Source organism: Mycetomoellerius zeteki, unplaced genomic scaffold, assembly GCF_001594055.1.
Source record: "Mycetomoellerius zeteki isolate Tzet28-1 unplaced genomic scaffold, Tzet1.0 scaffold106, whole genome shotgun sequence".
NCBI classification, from domain to species: domain Eukaryota; kingdom Metazoa; phylum Arthropoda; class Insecta; order Hymenoptera; family Formicidae; genus Mycetomoellerius; species Mycetomoellerius zeteki.
In genome coordinates, this window is record NW_017255975.1 from 2,754,204 (window position 1) to 2,775,079 (window position 20,876).

The 20,876-nt window shown below is 32.7% G+C and overlaps 4 protein-coding genes and 1 long non-coding RNA gene across 7 annotated transcripts; 1 reads left to right on the plus strand and 4 right to left on the minus strand.

Moving 5' to 3' along the window:
* Nucleotides 1–1,365: 1,365 nt before the first annotated feature.
* Nucleotides 1,366–5,054, minus strand: wds (WD repeat-containing protein wds). The gene is made up of 8 exons (XM_018448651.1): nucleotides 4,837–5,054; nucleotides 3,990–4,086; nucleotides 3,242–3,405; nucleotides 2,895–2,984; nucleotides 2,426–2,565; nucleotides 2,079–2,310; nucleotides 1,805–1,892; nucleotides 1,366–1,551 (listed from the first exon to the last, which is right to left on the minus strand). The coding sequence occupies exons 1-8, from the start codon at nucleotides 4,924–4,926 to the stop codon at nucleotides 1,451–1,453; spliced, it is 1,002 nt and encodes a 333-aa protein (XP_018304153.1). The 5' UTR covers nucleotides 4,927–5,054; the 3' UTR covers nucleotides 1,366–1,450.
* Nucleotides 5,055–6,011: 957 nt separating this feature from the next.
* Nucleotides 6,012–9,269, minus strand: LOC108723194 (uncharacterized). Its single transcript, XR_001936637.1, has 5 exons — nucleotides 9,198–9,269; nucleotides 7,483–7,633; nucleotides 7,093–7,242; nucleotides 6,767–6,877; nucleotides 6,012–6,425 (listed from the first exon to the last, which is right to left on the minus strand). It is a non-coding gene; the product is annotated as an uncharacterized lncRNA (long non-coding RNA).
* A 1,840-nt stretch (nucleotides 9,270–11,109) lies between these two features.
* On the minus strand, nucleotides 11,110–16,494 carry LOC108722688 (protein MTO1 homolog, mitochondrial). 2 transcript variants are annotated; one of them, XM_018447926.1, is made up of 11 exons: nucleotides 16,341–16,494; nucleotides 15,826–15,906; nucleotides 14,228–14,480; nucleotides 13,811–14,110; nucleotides 13,507–13,683; nucleotides 12,899–13,306; nucleotides 12,589–12,761; nucleotides 11,816–12,265; nucleotides 11,555–11,658; nucleotides 11,376–11,436; nucleotides 11,110–11,228 (listed from the first exon to the last, which is right to left on the minus strand). In XM_018447926.1, the coding sequence occupies exons 3-11, from the start codon at nucleotides 14,439–14,441 to the stop codon at nucleotides 11,124–11,126; spliced, it is 1,992 nt and encodes a 663-aa protein (XP_018303428.1). In that variant the 5' UTR covers nucleotides 14,442–14,480; nucleotides 15,826–15,906; nucleotides 16,341–16,494; the 3' UTR covers nucleotides 11,110–11,123. The 2 variants fall into 2 exon arrangements, with proteins under 2 accessions (XP_018303428.1, XP_018303418.1); XM_018447916.1 differs by lacking the exon at nucleotides 15,826–15,906.
* LOC108722498 (MKRN2 opposite strand protein) lies at nucleotides 15,053–15,806 on the minus strand. The gene has a single exon (XM_018447647.1). The coding sequence runs from the start codon at nucleotides 15,665–15,667 to the stop codon at nucleotides 15,053–15,055; it is 615 nt and encodes a 204-aa protein (XP_018303149.1). The 5' UTR covers nucleotides 15,668–15,806.
* Nucleotides 16,495–18,009: 1,515 nt separating the features above from the next.
* LOC108723142 (uncharacterized) lies at nucleotides 18,010–20,076 on the plus strand. 2 transcript variants are annotated; one of them, XM_018448664.1, is made up of 4 exons: nucleotides 18,010–18,316; nucleotides 18,462–18,945; nucleotides 19,362–19,442; nucleotides 19,526–20,076. In XM_018448664.1, the coding sequence occupies exons 1-4, from the start codon at nucleotides 18,232–18,234 to the stop codon at nucleotides 19,869–19,871; spliced, it is 996 nt and encodes a 331-aa protein (XP_018304166.1). In that variant the 5' UTR covers nucleotides 18,010–18,231; the 3' UTR covers nucleotides 19,872–20,076. The 2 variants fall into 2 exon arrangements, with proteins under 2 accessions (XP_018304166.1, XP_018304175.1); XM_018448673.1 differs by having other exon boundaries at nucleotides 19,562–20,075.
* The last annotated feature ends 800 nt before the right edge of the window (nucleotides 20,077–20,876 follow it).

The following is a 20,876-nucleotide window of genomic DNA, read 5'->3' on the forward strand; positions in this document are numbered from 1 at the left end:
TACAACATTAATTGGAAAAAAATTAAACTCGTCTATAATTATAATAAAGATATATATGTATATACATATGAAAGATACAGTTTATAATTTCGTTTATTAACATAAATAAAATTTCTGCATTATAAATATAGTTTATATATGTCAAATGTATTAATAGAGCAAATGGCTATTATCATATATATTCGTGACTGTACAAGATATGTTTGATAAGTTAGAATTTCGTAGAAAATTGTTACAATGATGTATTAAAATATTAGACACATTTATATGTTTCTTAAAGTCAGTATTTCTAGTTTTGCTAATTCATTGTGATACAATATTGAAATATTTTCTATATCTTTCTAATAAGACAAAGTTTATAAGATTTTATAAATGTTAAATGTAATTAATAGATTGTTAAGAACTATATAATTAAGTATATCAAGAAAAAAAATATATAAAAACCTCTAATACTTAGAGGAGAAAAAGTGAATAATTTTGGATTTTATTACTTGCAAATTATCCCGACACAGAAAATTTTGTTTCAAAACATAAAAAAAAAAATATGTGAAGTAAACTGCCAGTTTGTTCTTTTGGAAATATTCTAAGCAAATTGTTTGGATTAAATCGTTTTTAATACAAAAAATAGAGAACAATTTATGGATTCGTGTGTTTATCTCAATGCTGTATATATCCAATGATACATGCAATAATTTTCCGTGAGTTTCCACAATTTCAGCAGAATTAAAGAAATTGCTAGCATTAAATCTCAACAATATGTCATCCATATACGTGGAACAATAATATACCGTGGGTTTACTATTTTACAGGGATGCACCGGATCGTAAAATTACCGAATATTGAATATCCGGTGTCATATTCTGTCCGGATATCCGATATTCAATTGGATATCTGATAGGACAATTATCCGACTGGATACCGGATATTTCTCTGGATATTTGGTTTGATATCTAATACATGACTTCAAAAAAAGAAAAGGTTAGGCAGAATAAAATTCGGCATCACTAACTCAAACTTTCAATATAAAATTTTAGTCGGATATATTACCGGATACTAATGATATCTGACTATTCGACCGGATAGTAAAAAAGTATCGGATAATACCGAATACCGGATATTTCCTAGGGGGATATCCGATGCATCCCTAATTTTAAAGATATAATTTGTACAATCACGATGAGATTTGAATTATTAATACTGCTCAGTCAAAGTCAACTATTTCTAATCTATTCGTAAGAGGAAATGCAAGTGATAGCTTTCCGAAATTACTTTAAGCTAAGAAAGCTTATATAACATTATATCAATAATAAAATATTCTGATATAAAATAGCATTTTACTTTATATCTAATGTCTAAGGTTATGCTTTATAATGTCATCATTCTTTCCTTCAACATAAAAACACAGATTTGTACAGCAAATAATAACAGCGAATAACTTTACAAATTATTCTTATGTATCGCTCTTCCATAGTTTGATAGTTTTATCATTCTCAAGAGCAGCCGAAGCTATAATGTTGTCCGTCGGATGACATGTTGTGCAAAGTACTACATCTGAAAACGACACGTGCACACAGTTAACGAGTAAACTATTAAAAAATTCGAAAAAATTATTAATAAATATAATCTCAAAGAAAAGGCATTTACAGATATTGAATTTTTTTATCTAAATCATGCTAGATAGAAAATTTTTTTTTTTTTCAAGTGTATATGTATATTTCCATATGAAGATCTGAAGGTTTAATTTATTCAGAGTAACGTTCATTCTGATTTAATTAATTAATGTCATTTCTTAATGTATGCTTACCTGTGTGTCCTTGTAGCTTTTGTACGATCTCTTTCGTCTGTAAATTCCAAATGTATACCATATGATCTTCAGAGCCGGATACAATCCACTGTGAGTAAAGAAACTGTTAAAATGATCCTTAAAGAGAGAGAAGGGGAGGGGGAGGGAAAGAGAGAGCGAGAAGGGGAGGGAGAGAAGGAGGGAGGGGGAGAGAGAGAGAGAGAGAGAGAGGAGAGAGTCCTCTACATAATCTTAATTGTTGCATTTGAGATTGATCAATCGTCCCTATACGCACCTTTCCACCTGTTACAGAGAAGTTCGCGAAGATGCAATATTTCTCATTTTTGTGACCGCTATACGTTTTCAGGCATTTTCCTTTACTATAATCCCACAGCTTCAATGTGTTGTCCAGTGTTGCTGCCAAGATGTACTTGCCATTCGGCGAAAATTTGACAAATGATACTGGAGGATTGTCGTCGTCTATTAGAGTTTTTAGACACTGTCCTGACGCGGTGTCCCAAATTCGACTGTAAATCACGTATGTTAATATTATACAATAAATAAATTTCCAAAGAAAAGACATGCGGACCTGTTCTTCTCACAGATCGCCACAACTGTAAAATTTGATGTTGCAATACTTACCACAATCCATCGTAACTACTTGAGACTATTAAAGAGCCATCCCTATTGAAATGCACTGCGCTTACAGGATCTGAATGTGCCGGCAAGGTTTTAAGGCATTTTCCACTTCTCACATCCCAAATACGCACACTTTCGTCAAACTAAAAAATGACAAACCTTTTAAACCTTGTGATCTTATTCTTTTTGTAATTACATACATAATCCCATCATTCACATTTTAATTTAACAATAGACCAAATATTTTGCACAGCTTATTAAAAACATTCATTATTAGATTTTGTGTAAGAAGATAAAAATGATAGGAAAAATAAATTCTAAAATCATTACAGAAAAACTATAACTTAATTCTCATAGTTTATATTTTGATTTCTAAATTGATATTTTGAGTTTTAAAACGCTAAAATTTAAGAGGATTATTTTTATATAATTAATAGAGAACAAATATATGTAATTAATTTATGTTACTTACAGAACCAGAGACTATGAGGTTGGATTGTGGGTTAAAATTACAACAGAAAACGTAATTACTGTGACCCTTTAATGTTTTTAAACATTTACCCTGAAAAATAAGAGATTCCAAGATTAATACATAAAAAAATATGCAATATTTAAAAAAAATTTTAATTTATACCTATTAAATTAAAATATAACTTGAAACAATTCAAAACATGATATCACTAAGAAAATATTTAATGCCGACAATTAGAAAATTTTTGGTATAACTGGAAAACTGTCGAGATTTCAAAGTGAACTTAATTATCATTAAGTTCACTTTTTTCTAATTACAAAGAATATCCTGTATAATGGAATACTTACAGAACTTAATTCCCATATTTTTAAGGTCTTATCATCAGAAGCTGATACCAGCAATCTACTATCACTAGACCATGCTACATCAGAAATACCCAGCTTATGACCAGCTATAGTCTTCTCGAACTTTCCATCATAAGAACCCCAAATTTTGATAAGCTTATCAGCAGCTGAAAAATTAGAAACGTATATCAAAAAATCATTAGTCTATCATTAGTGTATCTCAAATCTTGTAACCAATGTGTATATTCTGTATCCAGATAGCTAAGTTCCTCAGCATAAGAAATAGTTGTTTGACACAAGTTTCCCTTCAACTGTCATCATGTTGTTGTCACCAGGACAATAGTAATTTCGTTTAAGACAACTTAAAGGAAATTATGCTGACAACAGTTTCCTATGCAAACGAGCAGAAAGGCTGTAACATATTCATATTACTATAAAAGTGGCCACAATCTATTTGTAAAAAGGAATTGTTGCCTGAGTGATGCCATCAAGTTGCTTATAACCGTTAGTGGCTATAAAAACCAATCCAATAGGCAAAATTGGTGTTTTCTTCAATATTGCTGGTAATTTAAGCAACTTGATGTGACTATTTGAGTAACTTTTAATGATAATATTGGTATCGTTATATTGTTGTTGTCCATGTATATTACATATATACAGTAAAAAAGCTGCATAACGACAATATAATGATAATAAATTGTCGTTAAGAGTTTCAGAATACAGGCACTGATCTCTAAGAATCCATAGTTACCTGAGCTAGCCAACCATTCTCCATTGGGACTGAATTTAACGGATGACACTGCCTTAGTATGACCCGCCAAGGTATACTTCAGCGTATAATTTGATTTCTGTAAACGAAAAAGCAAATATGTCACTCCTGCATTTCACTTTCGTACAAAAACGACAACGTTATAACAACATTGTAAAGTAACATTAGTCCAACAGTTAATAGGTCTGTTTTTATTCCTATACTAGACTGCACTAGAACTCTCTCGTTTTCGTCAAATATCAAACATATCTATTTCATTTCACTTTAAATTTCAAAAGCGTTCAAACACCAAAAACAGACCTCATATTTGATTGTAAACATCATTTTTTGTTATATATATTCCACCATGGACATATGTAACCAAAAACAGAAATAGCTTAAAAAACGAAGTTTTAATGAATCTGAAAAATACACAGAAATGCCTTGTCGGCTTAAAGGTAGAAAGAAAAGTAACCAAGAAGACCACCGTAAAAGCAACTTTGTATGATAGAATTAAAATTACAACAGATAAACGGAACACTTACAGGGGTTTTACTTTATTTATCACGGGTTTTTGTAACACGTATATACAGATCAGCGAAAACAAGTTTAACAAGATTTTGTTCGATATATTTCGTTTGTAACTTGAATGTAAATCCAGCCATCTTAAATTGTCCCCGATTTCTGCATCGAGGACTTTATCAAAGAATAATCTAGTCATTTACTCGTATATATTACCTCGTTTAACATTCATATCTCGATTAACCGAACCGGCGTATTGACGTGAGTTTAACCTATATATATCCTTTACCATATGTAAATTCAAATACGCATGTATTGTATACTTTACCACTATCGCATTTTTCGTCCCGCTGGCAGCCGCGCTGGAAGAATTATTCACGGACGTTTGATGTCCCGGCGATGGACCGAGGGGTACCATATTTCCCAACTATTTGCTGACGAAATTTACAAACACAACAATGCACAACGGCGAGCAACCCGTAGAATGTAACAGAACGTATTAATGTAAGCACGCTACGACAATCAAAATCGACCGAATGCTCCACACTTGCTACACTTAGGGTGCCGTCACATGCGGCGTAACCTGCGTAAGCGAACCCCTGCGTATTCTAGTAATTTACTAGAATACGTTATTTTTTATTTACTAGAATACGCCATTCTGGGGTGCGTTCCAAAACTCGACTCTGTCAAGACTCCGAGTACCTTTTATCCTTGTTCAACATTCGGTGAAGAACAAGGATAAATGATACTCGGAGTTGATAGAGTCGAGTTTTGGAACGCACCCCTGAAAGCCGGCATTCACATTGGGCGTATTTCGCGGAAGATTAGAGAAATGTTGTCCAGGAAAAGATAATTTTCAAATAAAAAAAAATTATCTCAAGCATAATTATATGTGAAATATATACAAATTGAAAAAAAATGTATAAATGTATAAAAGAAACTTGTATTACATATACAATCCTTACCATAAATCTGTTCGCATTGATTTTACTTTTTGCACTCACTTTTCTTTTCAACGCTCGAATATGCATCTTCACATTTTAAATATAAAAATTTTGGAGGATTTCAGAAACACAAACCTCATGGTGGAAGAAAACCATCTTACATTCATATTGATATTTCGCGTATGTAACTTTCAAGTAATATTGCATATTTCATGTTGGGATCAAAATAACAAAAGACCATCATTTTAATTATCGTTTTATATATATACATATATATAATTCAATAAGTGAAAAATATTACATTAAAAATATATTATATTTTTAATATTTCTTCAAAAAAGTACATGAAGTTGTTGTGTAGCTTATATATAATTAAAGTATAAAATATAATTTGTATAATGAACATAAATATATACATTTTATAATAAATATACATATAATTTGTATTCTAGATCCAATCGAGACATCGAATGCCCAAGCACACAGCGCTTACAAAGTGTTAACAAAGTACTAAAAAAGCTCATATAATTGCTTTTTTAGCGCTTTACAAGCGCTGCTGTGCTATTTGGGTGGCTTGCCACTCGGTGTGGTTGACTCGCGTCGCGATCTGGATTCGATTCCACCTGCGCCCCATATACGCGATTTTTCGCGTTCGCCGTTCGGATTCGGCGTTAAACTGTAGGTCAATGGATATATGTATTATGTATGTAACCTCCAGACTGAGAGTTGGACATTAGGCTAATTCCGGAAAAAAAATCCATTATTATTGAAATCCCATTAGAGGCCTTATGCTCACGTAGAAGTTAAAGGAACATACATACATAGATCTAACCGCATTTAGTAACAAAAATACGATTCATAATACACACAAATACAAAAGAAGAAATATACATAAAAATAACGCATTGCAGATATTTATGCACGATAAACTGGGATAGATTTGGCAACGTTATTTTTGAAGCAGCTTACTATCCTGTAATACAATTCTCTGTTAAAAATTATACGATAAAGAATTGCTACAGAATAAAAATTTGCAACTCAGTGAAAGGTCATAAATAATCACTGTCACTCAGAAACACGGACCATTAATATCATCATGATTTAAGGAATATTAAATTTCAAAAGATTAAAACAATATCAATTTAGTTTCATTAAAAATATATGTTTCAAACTTAAACTTTTTAAATAAATTAATATTTAATGATAAAAAGTATTTAATATTAAATACAGAGAATTGAGTACTTAAATTAAAAAATTTATTTCTAAATTTAGTATTAAAATGTTAACAATAACGGAAAACACAATATTACTTACATATTATTTCACAAGAAAAAGTTCTTTCAGTGCTGATAGTTCTTTTCAAACAAGATTGAATGAATCAATCAATGAATTCAATCTCTTCATTCTGCATGCTGTTTTCCTTTCCTATAATTGTATTATTTCTTTTTCAGTAAACTGTGTGTCATGGACGAGATAAAATTCATACAAGATAAAAATTTATAACAAGAAATCAATTAAAGGATAATAATCACTGTTACTCAATAACACGGACCTCAATATCATCATAATCAAGAAATTCTAAGCATAAAAAAAACTACATAAATATTGTACAAGCTTATACAGGATTGTTAAACACTTACCTCGAAACTCTCTCAGATCTTTGTGAATGTTTTCTTTTGGAATTCGAGACTGATTTATATCGGCTATTTTTAAAAAATGGGTTATTCCACGAGTCAGGTTATACCAATTTCCTTAAAAAATGCTCCTACTTGTGCAGATTTTTTAATAATCTAAAAAATAAAATACATTTTACTGATCTTACAGTCGTCCAATACACCATATAAATTATATTGTGAAAGGTTAGTCAGAGATTGGTTATAAAATCATTGATAAATCAGTAACACGGACCAATCAATTACATCATTTAAATAATAAAAAGGATGCTAAATACTACAGAAAAAATTCATGGTTCGGATATATTAAAGCCGAGACACTACCGTGTTTCTTGATTGTTAATATTAAACACTTACCTTGAAACTCTCAGATCTTTACAGACGTTATCTTTTGGAATTCGGGAGATTTATATTGGCCATTTTACAAAAATGGTTTATTTCTTTCCACGAGTCAGGTTATATCAATTTCCTTTAAATATGTTTTCTCTTGTGCAAATTTTTTAATAATCTAAAAAAATAAAATACATTTTACTGATCTCACAGTCATCCAATACGCTATATAAAATATATTATTAAAAATTAGTCAGAGATTGGTTAAATTAATCATTGATATTGGTGGATCCATATATTCGTTCGGTTTTTGTTAGTAGTGCAAATTTTTTCCTAATATCTCCGGTTCTGATTGTCTAATCGGGCAATCCAAATATGTTTTGGAAAGGTGACAATCCACTCTTTTCATCTGTCAAATTTGGTTTCATTGGCATTAGTTTTGTTTGTGCTACAGGCCTGTGAACATGTCGGAGAATAAGGTGCATTTTCGGCACATTTTGCTTTATTACTTCAAGAGAGGCAAGCGAGCTGCGGAGGCCCACCGAAAGATATGCGGCGACTACGGGAACAATGCCTTAACAGAACGTGCCGCTCAGAAATGGTTTGCCAAATTTCGTTTCGGAGATACGAGTCTTGAAGATGGACCCCGCAGCAGTCGGCCCACCGAGGTTGAATCAAATGATATCAAGGCACTGGTTGAGCAAGATCGGACGCTAAAGGTGCGAGAGATTGCGGAGACACTTAAAATAGGTTATGGAATCGTACAAAGGCATTTGCAACAGCTTGGCTACGTGTCCCGCCTCGATGTTTGGGTGCCGCACAAGCTGACCGAGGAGAACCTGGCCAACTGCATATCCATCTGCATGCCGTCGAATGCCACTCCGAAGGCCGGCCTGCATCCGAAGAAGATTTTGCTATCCATATGGTGGGATCATCGTGGTGTGCTGTTTTACGAGCTGCTTCCTCAGGAAAAAATGATCGATTCGAAGGTCTACTGCACGCAGCTAACGAAATTGAATCAAGCATTGCGACAGAAACGTCCAGAACTGGTCAATCGCAAAGGTGTCATATTCCACCATGACAACGCCAGACTCCACACCGCAATAATCACTCAGCAAAAATTAGTGCAACTTGGCTGGGATGTTTTGCCCCATCCACCGTATTCACCAGACCTTGCGCCATCCGACTACCACTTGTTCCGGTCCCTGCAAAACTCCCTCAACGGAAAATCGTTCGCTGATCAGACAGCTGTGAAAACTTACCTCGACCGGTTTTTTGCCTCTAAGCCCCAGACCTTCTATGAGAGCGGAGCTATAGAGCAATAATGAAATTGTTGGAAAGATGGCAAGAGGTCATCAACAAAAACGGAGAATATATCATTGATTAAAATTCATCCTTTGTATGAAAAAAACTTGTTTCATTTTAACCTTCAAAAACCGAACGAATATATGGATCCACCTATATATCAGCAATACGGACCAATCAACTTCATCATTAAATAAAAATAAGCAAAAGGATGCGAAATACTACACAGAGAAAAATTCATGGTTCCGGTATATTAAATTAATAAAATACTCCAAAGCACGTGCCACGTGGTCGGATGGTTAAGGACGCAGCCGTTTGTGGCCAGCAAATTTCTAGTTTTTGTAAAGACTGAATGATTGAGAACGAAAAAATGAAATTGGCGAAAGAAAAGATTGAGCGATGTATAGAAAAACATTTAAAAAATAAAAGTTTCTTACCATCTTGTATCTGCCCCACGATTTTTCACGCGAGAGAATCGAACCGATGCGATGATTCACCCTATCCGTCCATAGAAGAAATGGAACCAGTGTTGCCAGCGGGGACGCGTTTTCTCGCGCGCGCAACTTCAATAACGTATCAAGTTCACAAGAATACGGATACCTTTAGAACCCGTATTCTTGTTCCAGATAAACTACTAGATTTTATAGAGAGATACATAATTATTAAGCTAATAAGTAAAACAATGTAATTAAAATAAGATAAAGAAATTATAAATATAAGAATAATTATATGTAATTAATATATAATAGAAACGTAGGAGGAAGAGAAGAGAGAGGATATTAAAATTAAATAATTTTAATCATCTTTTTACATATTTTAAATAAAATATTTTATTTGGCAGAATCATAAGAATACCAACATTTGTTGCAAGAATAAGGAAAACTGCCAAAAACCTTACCAGTATTCTTTACAAAAATATATTTTATAAATATGATTTATAATAAAATAAAATTAACTCAATATAAAAAAAATATTTTATTTAAAATATGTAAAAAGATGATACAAATTATTTTAATATCCTTCCCCATGTTTCTATTATATATTAATTACATATAATTATTCTTATATTTATAATTTCTTTATCTTATTTTAATTACATTGTTTGTTTTACTTATTATAAGCCTAATAATTATGTATCTCTCTATAAAATCTAGTAGTTTATCTGGAACAAGAATACGGGTTCTAAAGGTACCCGTATTCTTGTGAACTTGATACGATGTTGAAAACGTCTCCGCTGGCAACAACGAATGGAACGTTAACGGAAATCAGTGCTTCTTCAACGCAAGAAACCTCCCACTATTCTACCTTTATGACTTGGTAATAAAATCAACCAATCACGATCGAAAGTTTTAAAATGGCAGTCGTTGTTTCCATCGTTTTCGACATTTCTCGACTGTAATTGGCCACTTCTTTTACTACTGAAGTCATAAACTCATAATGTTACATATTTCCGTAAATGGCTACAGCTCTGAAGATAATTTCGATTAATTTACGATATACGTAAAAATTTGTAACAAATAAAATTTATTTTGTATTATTTTATTAACGTGGATAAAATTAATAATTTTTTTGTTACGTGTGAAAAGATTAAGGACGACGAATTATATAGTCGGAAATTTTATTGTAATTCTAACGATTAAATTAAATGGTATTTAATCGAAGTTAGCCTTAGATAGATGCAATGCAAAGAAAATACTTGAGAAATACACATAAATTTTATTCCAATTATTATTTATGCTAGTAATCATATTATAATAAAACAAATGTATAACAGACCTTTCTCACTTTTTAAACTATTCTTCTTAGAGTTACTGAGTTATTTAAAGTTTCTCTCTCTGCTTCAAGTACATTGTTTAAAATATCTTAATATTGATAGTTGTTCTATCAATATTACTTGTGATAAATTCCTGATAATCTTATCTCTGTTGAAAACCATTGACGACACATCATGAAAAATATAATTATTTATAAGAGATCCGGGTTTGACTCCCGGCCGAGGTAATATTTTTCGCAATAAGTTTAATTACAGTTTTTTAGCACATTAATATCTTTGAAATATGATGCCTGATTGAGCATCAAAATTATTAGAATTTAATTTAATTCGCGAAATTTACTGTAGTGGTTTAATTGTGTTTAGTCCGGAAATATTTCGGTGCACAGTTTGTTAGACTACAATTGTGGTATATATGTCAAGTACATATATATCATATTTAGTGATTCAAGATTGAATTATTTAAAGCATTTTAAGATCTAGCTTCGACTCTTATTTATATAGGACTCTTATTTATCGGTTGTGTCTCTCACATACACGGTCTAAAAATTATATTATAATTATTTATTTTTCGTTATCATAATATTTTACATTATTGAGCTCTCGCAACATTCTCATTGGAATGGTACCTAATATAATAAAGTAGCCTCAATATGGCCGAAGGTGTCACACCTGAGATTTTATTAGCCGCTGCAATCTGCAAAATAAATTTCTCATTATAATACAAAAAAATACAAAAAGTGTTAACAAATAAATATTTAAAATAAAAAAGAATTTTGCTTTCATGATACAAACAAAAAGTCAATGCTTTTACTGAAGAACTATTAGCATTGGAAAAATTTACCGTGCGTGGAAGATGTTTCGCAAGTTTTTCTCGTTCTTCATTAGATAAATTCAAATTAGGACTGTAACAGAAATGAAATAAATAGTTAGTAATTTACTTGAAAGATTATCAATTTTCTTCTCAATTTTATAATGCAATAATTAAATAATCGAACAACAGAATAAAGCTTTGACCTTTACCTATTGTAGTTGATATCGCTAGGTATAATCATCTGCTCGTTTCTCCTGATATCATTCACTTGATCTTGCTGCTTCGCAACAGCGAAAACATATTTCGTCTCTATCTGAAAGTTTAATCATTGCCAATGTTTCAAAAATATTAGAAAATATGTATTTTACTTAAACGCGTTTGATCGAAATTTCTAAAATTTTTATTTTGTTTATACACAAGCTTTTGAATTGCCTTGTCTCTTTCAATATGCGTTCAATTAATTTGCAAACCTCTATTCTTCTCGCCAGACCGGGATCTCCATCGAGATGTCCTAATTGCGGCAACTGTTTTATTAGTTTTGAGAATGTCACTTCCTCATCTGTTATGGACAGCATATCGAACGCTGACTTGTGTTTAATGTCCTTAGAAGTTTTCATTTCTAACAAACGTCGCCATTTGTTGGTCGACCGCACATCGCTCTTGAGTATCTGTACAGCTTCTTGCATTTTACGAAAAACCTCTCTCGTTTTCTCGATCCTTTTGCGGGAAACGCAGCCTATCGCGTAACCCTTCTCTGTCAATCTCTGATCAGCGTTGTCGGGACGTAGACTCACTCGAAACTCTGATCTGCTAGTGAACATTCTGTACGGCTCTGTGGTACCCCCCGTCGTCAGATCGTCGATAAGAACACCAATATAACCCTCGGTTCGACTTATCAAAAGTGGCGGTTTCTTAAACACCTGGATATACACAGAGATACAAACGTACTTACAAACATGTCTATATAATTGGCTTTCTAATTGGCAGTATCGCAAAATAATGAAGCGTTGCAATTCTTTACAAATTAAAAAATCATAAATCATTCTTTTGGAATAAATTGTATAGCTTATCTTTTTCGGGATAAAATGAAGATTTACAATCAGTGTAAATAAAAAAAAGACTAAAATGAACAAGCCAAATTGTTCATGAGAAATTTTAATTCATGTGATTTTAATGAAAGGCCACACGAAATTTGTTTTTTATCCATTGGAAAGTATTAATCTTAAATACTTTCCATAATTACCTTAGCAGCTGCGTTAACACCCGCGACGATACCTTGTGCGGCTGCTTCTTCATAACCAGTAGTGCCGTTTATTTGCCCAGCGAGAAACAGCCCTGGAACCTTTTTGGTCTCCAGTTGGATGGTCAATTCTCTGGGGTCTACATAGTCATACTCGACACCATAACCAGGTTTGACTATTCACATATAAATGCAAATGAAATCAGGTTTGACTATTCACATATAGATGCAAAGGGAATCAGAAAGATTTTGTAATATAAAATCATAATAGAAATAAAAGAATTCTATTATAATTTCAATTTAAGGAAATTACCTAGACGAGCATTTTCCAATCCTGGAATACATTTAACGAGTTCCACCTGCTTCTCTTCCGGTAGAGTACACGATAATCCACTCGGATAAATCAACGGTGAATCCAGACCTTCTGGCTCCAGCCAAACCTGATGTTTAAGCGCCTTAAATCGCAGAATTTTACTTTCTATGCTTGGGCAATATCGCGGACCTGTTATCTCCTCCGTTACGTGTAAATTACAATGCATATTATCCTTTATGATCTTTGCGACATCTTCATTGGTATACGTCAGATACGTTGGTATTTGCTGATCAGGCGGTAGCCAAACGTTATCGCTCATGAACGAGAATGGTATAGGAGAATTGTCCGGCGGAAATACCATACATTTGGTGAAGTCGATGCTTTCTTTCTCCAATCTTGGCGGCGTGCCTATAAAAATATATACATATAGTTCTAAATTAATATGTAGTTATATATATAATTAATATTATGATAAAGTTTTTGACATAAAGGCAAATTAATTAAGGCATATTAATTGTATAATACCAAAGAAAAAATATTCATTGAATGAATATAATACATATTATGCGAATTAATTAAAAACGTATTGTATGAAACGTTATTCTTACCAGTTTTCAACCTTCCTATTTGAAATCCAAGTCTGTCGAGTGTATTTGCTAAACCAATACTAGGTTCATCGTTCAATCTACCTGCAGGCCTTTTTTCCAATCCAATGTTTATTTGGCCTTTCAGAAAAGTTCCTGTGGTTATAACTACCGCATTGCCAAATATCTTCGTTCCGTCTTCTATAAAATAAAACGATTAGTATGCGACATCTTACATAAAAAATAAATTTACCGAATTAATTATTTTAATTATTTTTATTCAAATCTCAATTCTTTTATTTATTTTATTATGAATTTTAAAACATACTGAGAATTACTCCTTGACAGGACAGAGAATTGTTCTCCAAAATCAGATCTTCTACAGAGGATTCATAAATATGCAATTTAGGCATATTGAAGAGTTCTGCTTGAAGATGTTTCTTGTACAATTTTCTATCAATTTGAGCTCTGAGACCCCATACTGCTGGCCCCTTACTCTTGTTCAAGACTCTATAGAATATTCCTGAAATATCACATATCCGACAACATACTCCATCTAAAGCATCCACTTCCCTCATCAAATGGCCTTTTCCAATTCCACCAAAGGAAGGATTACATGACATCTCTCCTGCAAATACAATCATATTCAAATCAATTAAATCATATAATCTTATTTCGATCAAATGCATTTCATATACAACGATTTTCAGTAGATTTCAACATTACTATGTTTAAGCATACGCACCTATAGAACTTTTTTTCTGAGTAACCAACAGCGTCTTTGCGCCCATTCTAACAGCAGCGGTAGACGCTTCCGTTCCGGCATGACCGCCACCAACGACAATCACATCAAATTTGGTTTCATTCGTATTTATTAGTTGTCTCAGTAAGCGTTTCTGTTCGATAAGACTATTGCACCACCGATTTAACAAAGACGATCTGATTCTTGTAAATATCATTTTGTCTCGTTGTCACACCTTTCGTTTGTATTTTACTTTCTGCAAAGATATTTGACCGTTCTTAAATATCAGAGAGAAAATATTAAAAAATAATGAAATCAAATATCGACATATTATGGCTTATTATAGTTTTATAAATTATTTATCAATTACTGCTTATCTAATCTACATGCTAATATCTAGGTGCACATATTAACATATCTAATCACCTAACTCAGATCTGTCCAATTTTAACTCCGAAGCGAAAATGCAAAGCTATCAACGCAAAAAAATTCAAATCAGACGCTTATCAACACTTTACAATCCCCGAAATCTTATCCATATTGAATTGTTTTGTATCAATGGCTTTGTGTTTTGACTTCAGAACTAAAATTAGACAGGCCTAACTTTTCTAATACAAAAATCTTATTTTAACTTATCTCGTGTTATAATATCATGATTTTCTTTCAGCAAAAAAGGAATTTATGCTGTAATTAACAAGAAGATAGATACAAATCGAGTATCCTGGGAGTATCGAGTATTTCTGGGAAATTTTTTACGAAAAAAAAACATCTAAACATGAATGTTTTTATTGCAGAAATTACAATATAAATAAAAGAGAAGAAAATGTATCAAAAGTGGAACAAATCCGATAGGAGATATTCTTGATCCTTCAAGGTGCTGTATAATGAAAGATATCGCATTACTTTGTACATTTTCGACAATATCAATCGTTCGCACAGCTCTTCCTTGCTCTCAAATCTTAGATCTCTATACCCTAGATTATTAATAAATTCCAGAACGAAGTTGAAACAGTTCATATTAATGGCGTTATAGTTAATGGATTTCCACTTGAGATCCTTTGACATAAGTAACAATGTTTCATCCCATTGTGCAGTCCAGGCTGCTGGCACAAGCTCCAAAACAATACAATCAGTCCACTTGGTGATATCATTTATTATTAGTCCCTCTTTGTCAAACTCAACAATGCCGCCACTAGAGTTAACTATTCCAATGTGTAAGTCGTCGGGTGTCACATCATAATCATCAAGAAAGCTACCTTGTGAGGGCCGAATAACAACACTGGTTGGAGTGGCATTTGCAAACGGATACGGAACACGAAACGGGTCTATAATGAAGTTCTGCATTTGTAACGAGCATACCGGACACGTCGCCGGAATTTGCATGCAAAACACATTCTTGGTCTTGCAATGACGGAAACAGATGATGCCTGGATCGTTGTTCATGTTTCCAAAGAACAAATTGAATTCAAGTTTGACACTCCCAGATATTTGTTCAATTAGATTCTCATTTAATTCTATTTTCTATTATTTAAAGAAATTTTCATTCCTATCAAGGAAGATAAGAAAGAGAGCTGTCAATCTGCAGAACAAAATATACATACAACAAAAACATTTGTCACATAAGGAACAGCTTCGTCGGCCACTTTATCCACTTCTTTCCTCACTATTTTACAACGCTTACACTGAAAACGAGAAAGCAAAAGAACACGAAAAATATAAAAAAATACCTGTGATAACGTAAATAATAGATTTGTTGTTTTAGCTGAATTTCTTTTCGTCTCTCCTCTTTTCCTCTCCATATTATAAAAAAAAAAGATGAACAGTATAAGAAATTCAACTTAAAAAAACAATAAGAAAATATATGTAAAATACAAGTTTGTATATACGTTAAGTAGCGAGAAACGCAATTCCAACCTAACCTAAAAATTCTAACCCAACACAAAAAATTAATATTATTCCACATTACATTCGTACATGATGGAAACATCTCATGTGCACGTGTTAATTATTAAAACAAAATATAGTACGTCAACTGCCTAGCATTATCAAGATAATCAGATGGAAAAACAAAAGCATATTGCCTAAATCCAAACTCAATTCTTGTTAAAATACTAACATGACTGGCGCATATGCAACTGTAGTATGTATAAATGTCATGCCGCAATAAGAGCTCGACGTCAAATGCATGCGAGTATCACTCCAATCCAGTAATTACGAAACTTCTTGTTGCAATGTTGTAAATCGACTCTCGGGTGCAACCAGGGTCTGTAAACTCCATTCATAAAACGTTAGTAGCGCCGCCTACTATAAGAGGACCGCAAAATGAAACTTTGTAGCAAAAAGTCAATATAGTGTAGGCAATTGCATTGGCCACCGACGAGATATTATTAAAGACCGACATCCTTATGGGAGTTCACGTCCTTGTTAATATTGAAGCGATTAAGAGTAAAAAAACTGATAATATTGTACTAATTTTATGATTTATTAGTTTAGTAGACGTGTTTATCGGTGTACGTGCATTTAAAACTCAATAATACTCGATTTTTCTTTAAAATTGTGATTTCAGTGTTATCGTCAAAGTTCGATTATCAACAGAGATAATAACTGCAGAGAAAAAAATTGTAATTTTTCGGCAATATATAGGATATTATAGCTTTACAAATATGCATATTTATTTATAGAGCATTTATGTAATAAAATATCATGAATTTAATAATGTATTAGTCAAATTTATGTTAATAATAGCAAATTTATATCAATTGTCGATAATGTCAACGTTCTTCGATTACCTCCGGGCCCTTTTTATACCGTCGAAAATTTGCCCAAGGTTGACGGTCTTTAATAGTATCTCGTCGGTGGTTTTACGAATGAAGTTTACAGATCCTGGGTGCAACGTTCGAGTGCACGATAACTGCAGTACTGTCAGATAACAATTTCTTCTCCTTTAATTAACTTCTGTCTCTGTGGAGTAAATTCTCTAGAAACAGAGGGTTGAAAAAGTTACTTAATTTATAAGTTGCTTATAAGTTACTTTTTAAGTTACCTTATGTGCATTTGTTATAAAAATTGAGTACAAAAGTAATGTAAAATTGGACCAAATGATAAAAAATGTAATATAAAAAATAAAATACCTTAATTATTAAACTCAATTTATATAATAAAGTTACTTGTATAAAGTAACTTATACCCAACTCTGTCTGGAAGTAAAATGGCCAAAAGTTGTAATATAATAGGTTTACATGCATGGAAATATTAGATTCGTGTGATGAAGATGAAAATATTAATACAATTCCATCATGAGTTTGGATCAAAAGATCCTGCGGTGGCCTCTTGGGGGGGGAGGGGGGTAGAGGCCTCACGATTATTATTTAGATTAGGAACAATTCAACATCGATCAATTAGTACAGTCGTCGCTCTAGCATCCCACTATGAATCATGATCCATGATCCCACATTTACCTATTTTTATACTAGTTATCTAGGAATCGAGACATTCGAGACTAGTGCTTAGACTGGTCGGTAACTCGATGGCGCCACCGTCTCCTCGGCGTTGGCGTCTAGCGGAACAAGATAGAAGCACTAAAGAAGCCTCGAGTTCGAGATCGGAACCATCTAGAGAATTGGAAGCTTTGTTCTTCTTGCTCCGCACCTCACCGCACTTGACCGCACTTCTCTTCCACCATTTCCTCGTTGCGAGCTACATGTAAGTTCCTGTGCTTCACGTTGGACGTGGTGTGGACTCTACGACGACTATCAACCGCGTATATTTGCAACCGCTGCACCTTCTTACACTTTCTGCAGCCGAAATATCAGAGCATATCAGAGGTGCAAAAGGTGCAACGGAATAAAGCGCGAAAATAAGATACTGCATCACACGGCGAAGAAGGACTTTTACCGATTTGGTTGGAATTGATGTGAAGAAAAGCATACGACTGCCGACCGCGGTGAACCGAACGAGCCTCAGGATTATACAGTCAGCGCCTTCAAAGCATCATCCTGGCGGCGAAAATGCAAGGCTGGTTTAATCGCGACGAGGAGGGCAAGGTGATCATTGACAACAATGGGTTTGTCACGATCACCTGCGAAGGTAATGGTAAATAGACCACAATTTTATATATATATATATATATGAATATTCTATTGTAATGTTCACATTGCAATACTTCACCATATAATATCCATTAGCAATAAGTCAATGCAGATGTATCAATGAATATTAATAACATTGATGTTGATAGAGGAAAATGTGGTTTTTCAACTGCATATATCAGAGATCGACGAAAAAGCAGAACAGATGTGCTTCAATGTCAATGGCAAAGATATATATATCGATGTTGTTCCATTTGAAACAAATGATAATGATTTCGAGGGTGATAAGACCATGAGTACATTGATTGGATCAGAGAGCAAGGAGTCCAAGGAGGAAAAGTTTACTACTCCAACAACAAGTAAAAATGGAAATGCAATTTTTCCTTGGTGTGATGCCTCAACGAAGATCTTCTTGAAAGAATACAAACTGAAAAAGGAATTAGTAAAGCATCGAAAGTTAAAAAATATGAAGAGGGCATATCAAGAAATAGCCAATAATTTGATGGAGAATGGCTTCAGCGTATCGCCCTTACAAGTAGAAAATAGATATAAAACACTCAAACGTGCTTATAAGAACATGGTAACGCACAATAGGAGGAGCGGGAGGGGAAAGTATATCTGCAGTTACGAAGAGTAAGTTTGTTTTTCTAGAGAATTTTTCCAAGTTGACTTAATCATCGAATCACATGTTAAATTTTTTTAAAATAAAGTTGCCTTTAAGAACTATTCAGCTCCATCTATAATTTCTTATTTGAATCTTAATCATTCTTTTTTTTCGTCTAACATATTCTACAAAAGTACGTATAGATATTCCTGGATATCTCAGACATATCTTGTAAACTCCAAATCCTTTAAACTCTTTGTATAATTCACAACAACCTTAAGCCTTCTAACTTTTAATCACAGATGGAGCAGTAAGCTCTTTTTAAGTAAATTTTCTGCATATATGAAACGTGGAATCGAACCTGAATCCACAGATTACTAATCTGTAGACCAAGCACAGAGCCATCCGACACCTCCTATGTTAAATATTTTAAATATGCTTACAGTGATCTGGTTGAGATATTTTCCAATGATATATATGACACGAAAATGAATGATGAAGATTATACAAAGGATATGAAGGAAACGTAAGTTATAACTGATCAAAATTATAAAATTAATCATTTACTAATTAAATATTTTAAAGTTGATTCATAAATATTTTTTTAAGACTTACACCTATTATTCAAAAAAATAATTCGTCTAGTGAGACGTTTCATTTGAAGACTCTTCAGCATAATGCCAGATTGGAGGCTCAGAACGTGAAGATAATTGAGAATCTACAGAGCTGTCAGCGTTTATTGAAGAATTTAATCACTTCTTTGGATAGTAAAAATAAAAATTCCAATCACGTGCCAAGTGGAATCTTGCAGATGTGCATGGAGATGCGGGATATACAGAAAGAGGCGAATTCACGCGCAGAAGAACAAAGGGAGAAGGCTAAGGAGCAGAGAGAGAAGAGGAATAACTTACTGGAAGAAATTGTAACGATTCTCAAGTCTAGAAAGGACACATAATACAATCAATATCAGACAAGCATTTGGATGCATCCTCAATAGTTACAGAATAATAGAATTTATTTATTCTTTTAAGTGCAAAGAGATAACTTTCTTGTTGTGTATTTTTATAATTTCATCACACGACTAATACACATTGCCTTCCTAGTAAAGTTTGTTCTGTGTATGTCATAATAGACTTCATTATGATAAAATTTTTGAGAACAATGGTTATTGTATATTTAATAATATCGTATTGTAGTTGTATCATGGAACTAGTATGAATATTTTTATTATAATCAAGCTATAAATTTTATATGAGATGGCTTTTATTTTTTACATGAATTTTAAATTCTGCCAGCCATCATGACTATCATGGCAAAATTTTGGAACACCACAGAAAAGTCAAACGTCAGAGGATAAATTATTACTACGATGGCAGTCAAAATGTTAACTTGTCTAACGAAATGATTATAAATAAAAATAATTTTATACATATTGATACAAAAAGTATCAAATAAGTTTTTCATCTGTAAATCTAAGTTACACATGAAGGTCGGGATTTGAGTTACACATGAGGGGCTGATCACAATCATTAAAAATTATGGGCTCCTTAAATCCTATTCATTACAAATCAATCTTTTTTTTGTGTGTCACTGCTAATTTGAGTTATTTTACTGTAAAAGTAAAATTAGATTAAGATAATACGAGTTAGAAGATACTAAATGTAATTATAGTTTTAAGATAAGGTTATATTTGAGAAGAGATAAAAATTTTATGACATCCAAGTTACCTCTTATGACTTTGTGTAAAAACATTAAAAATATATTAATATTTCTTATATTGTTAAAGTATTCTATAATATATTTTGAACTTTTTGAGCTTACCTAATTATTCTATAAAGCAAATATACTTATAATGAGGATAAGATGTTAAGATGATACAAAATATTCCTATAATTCATCTTTATTCTTATTGATAAAAATCTACTCCTCCCTCTGGCTCCAGCATTGTTTGATATCTGGC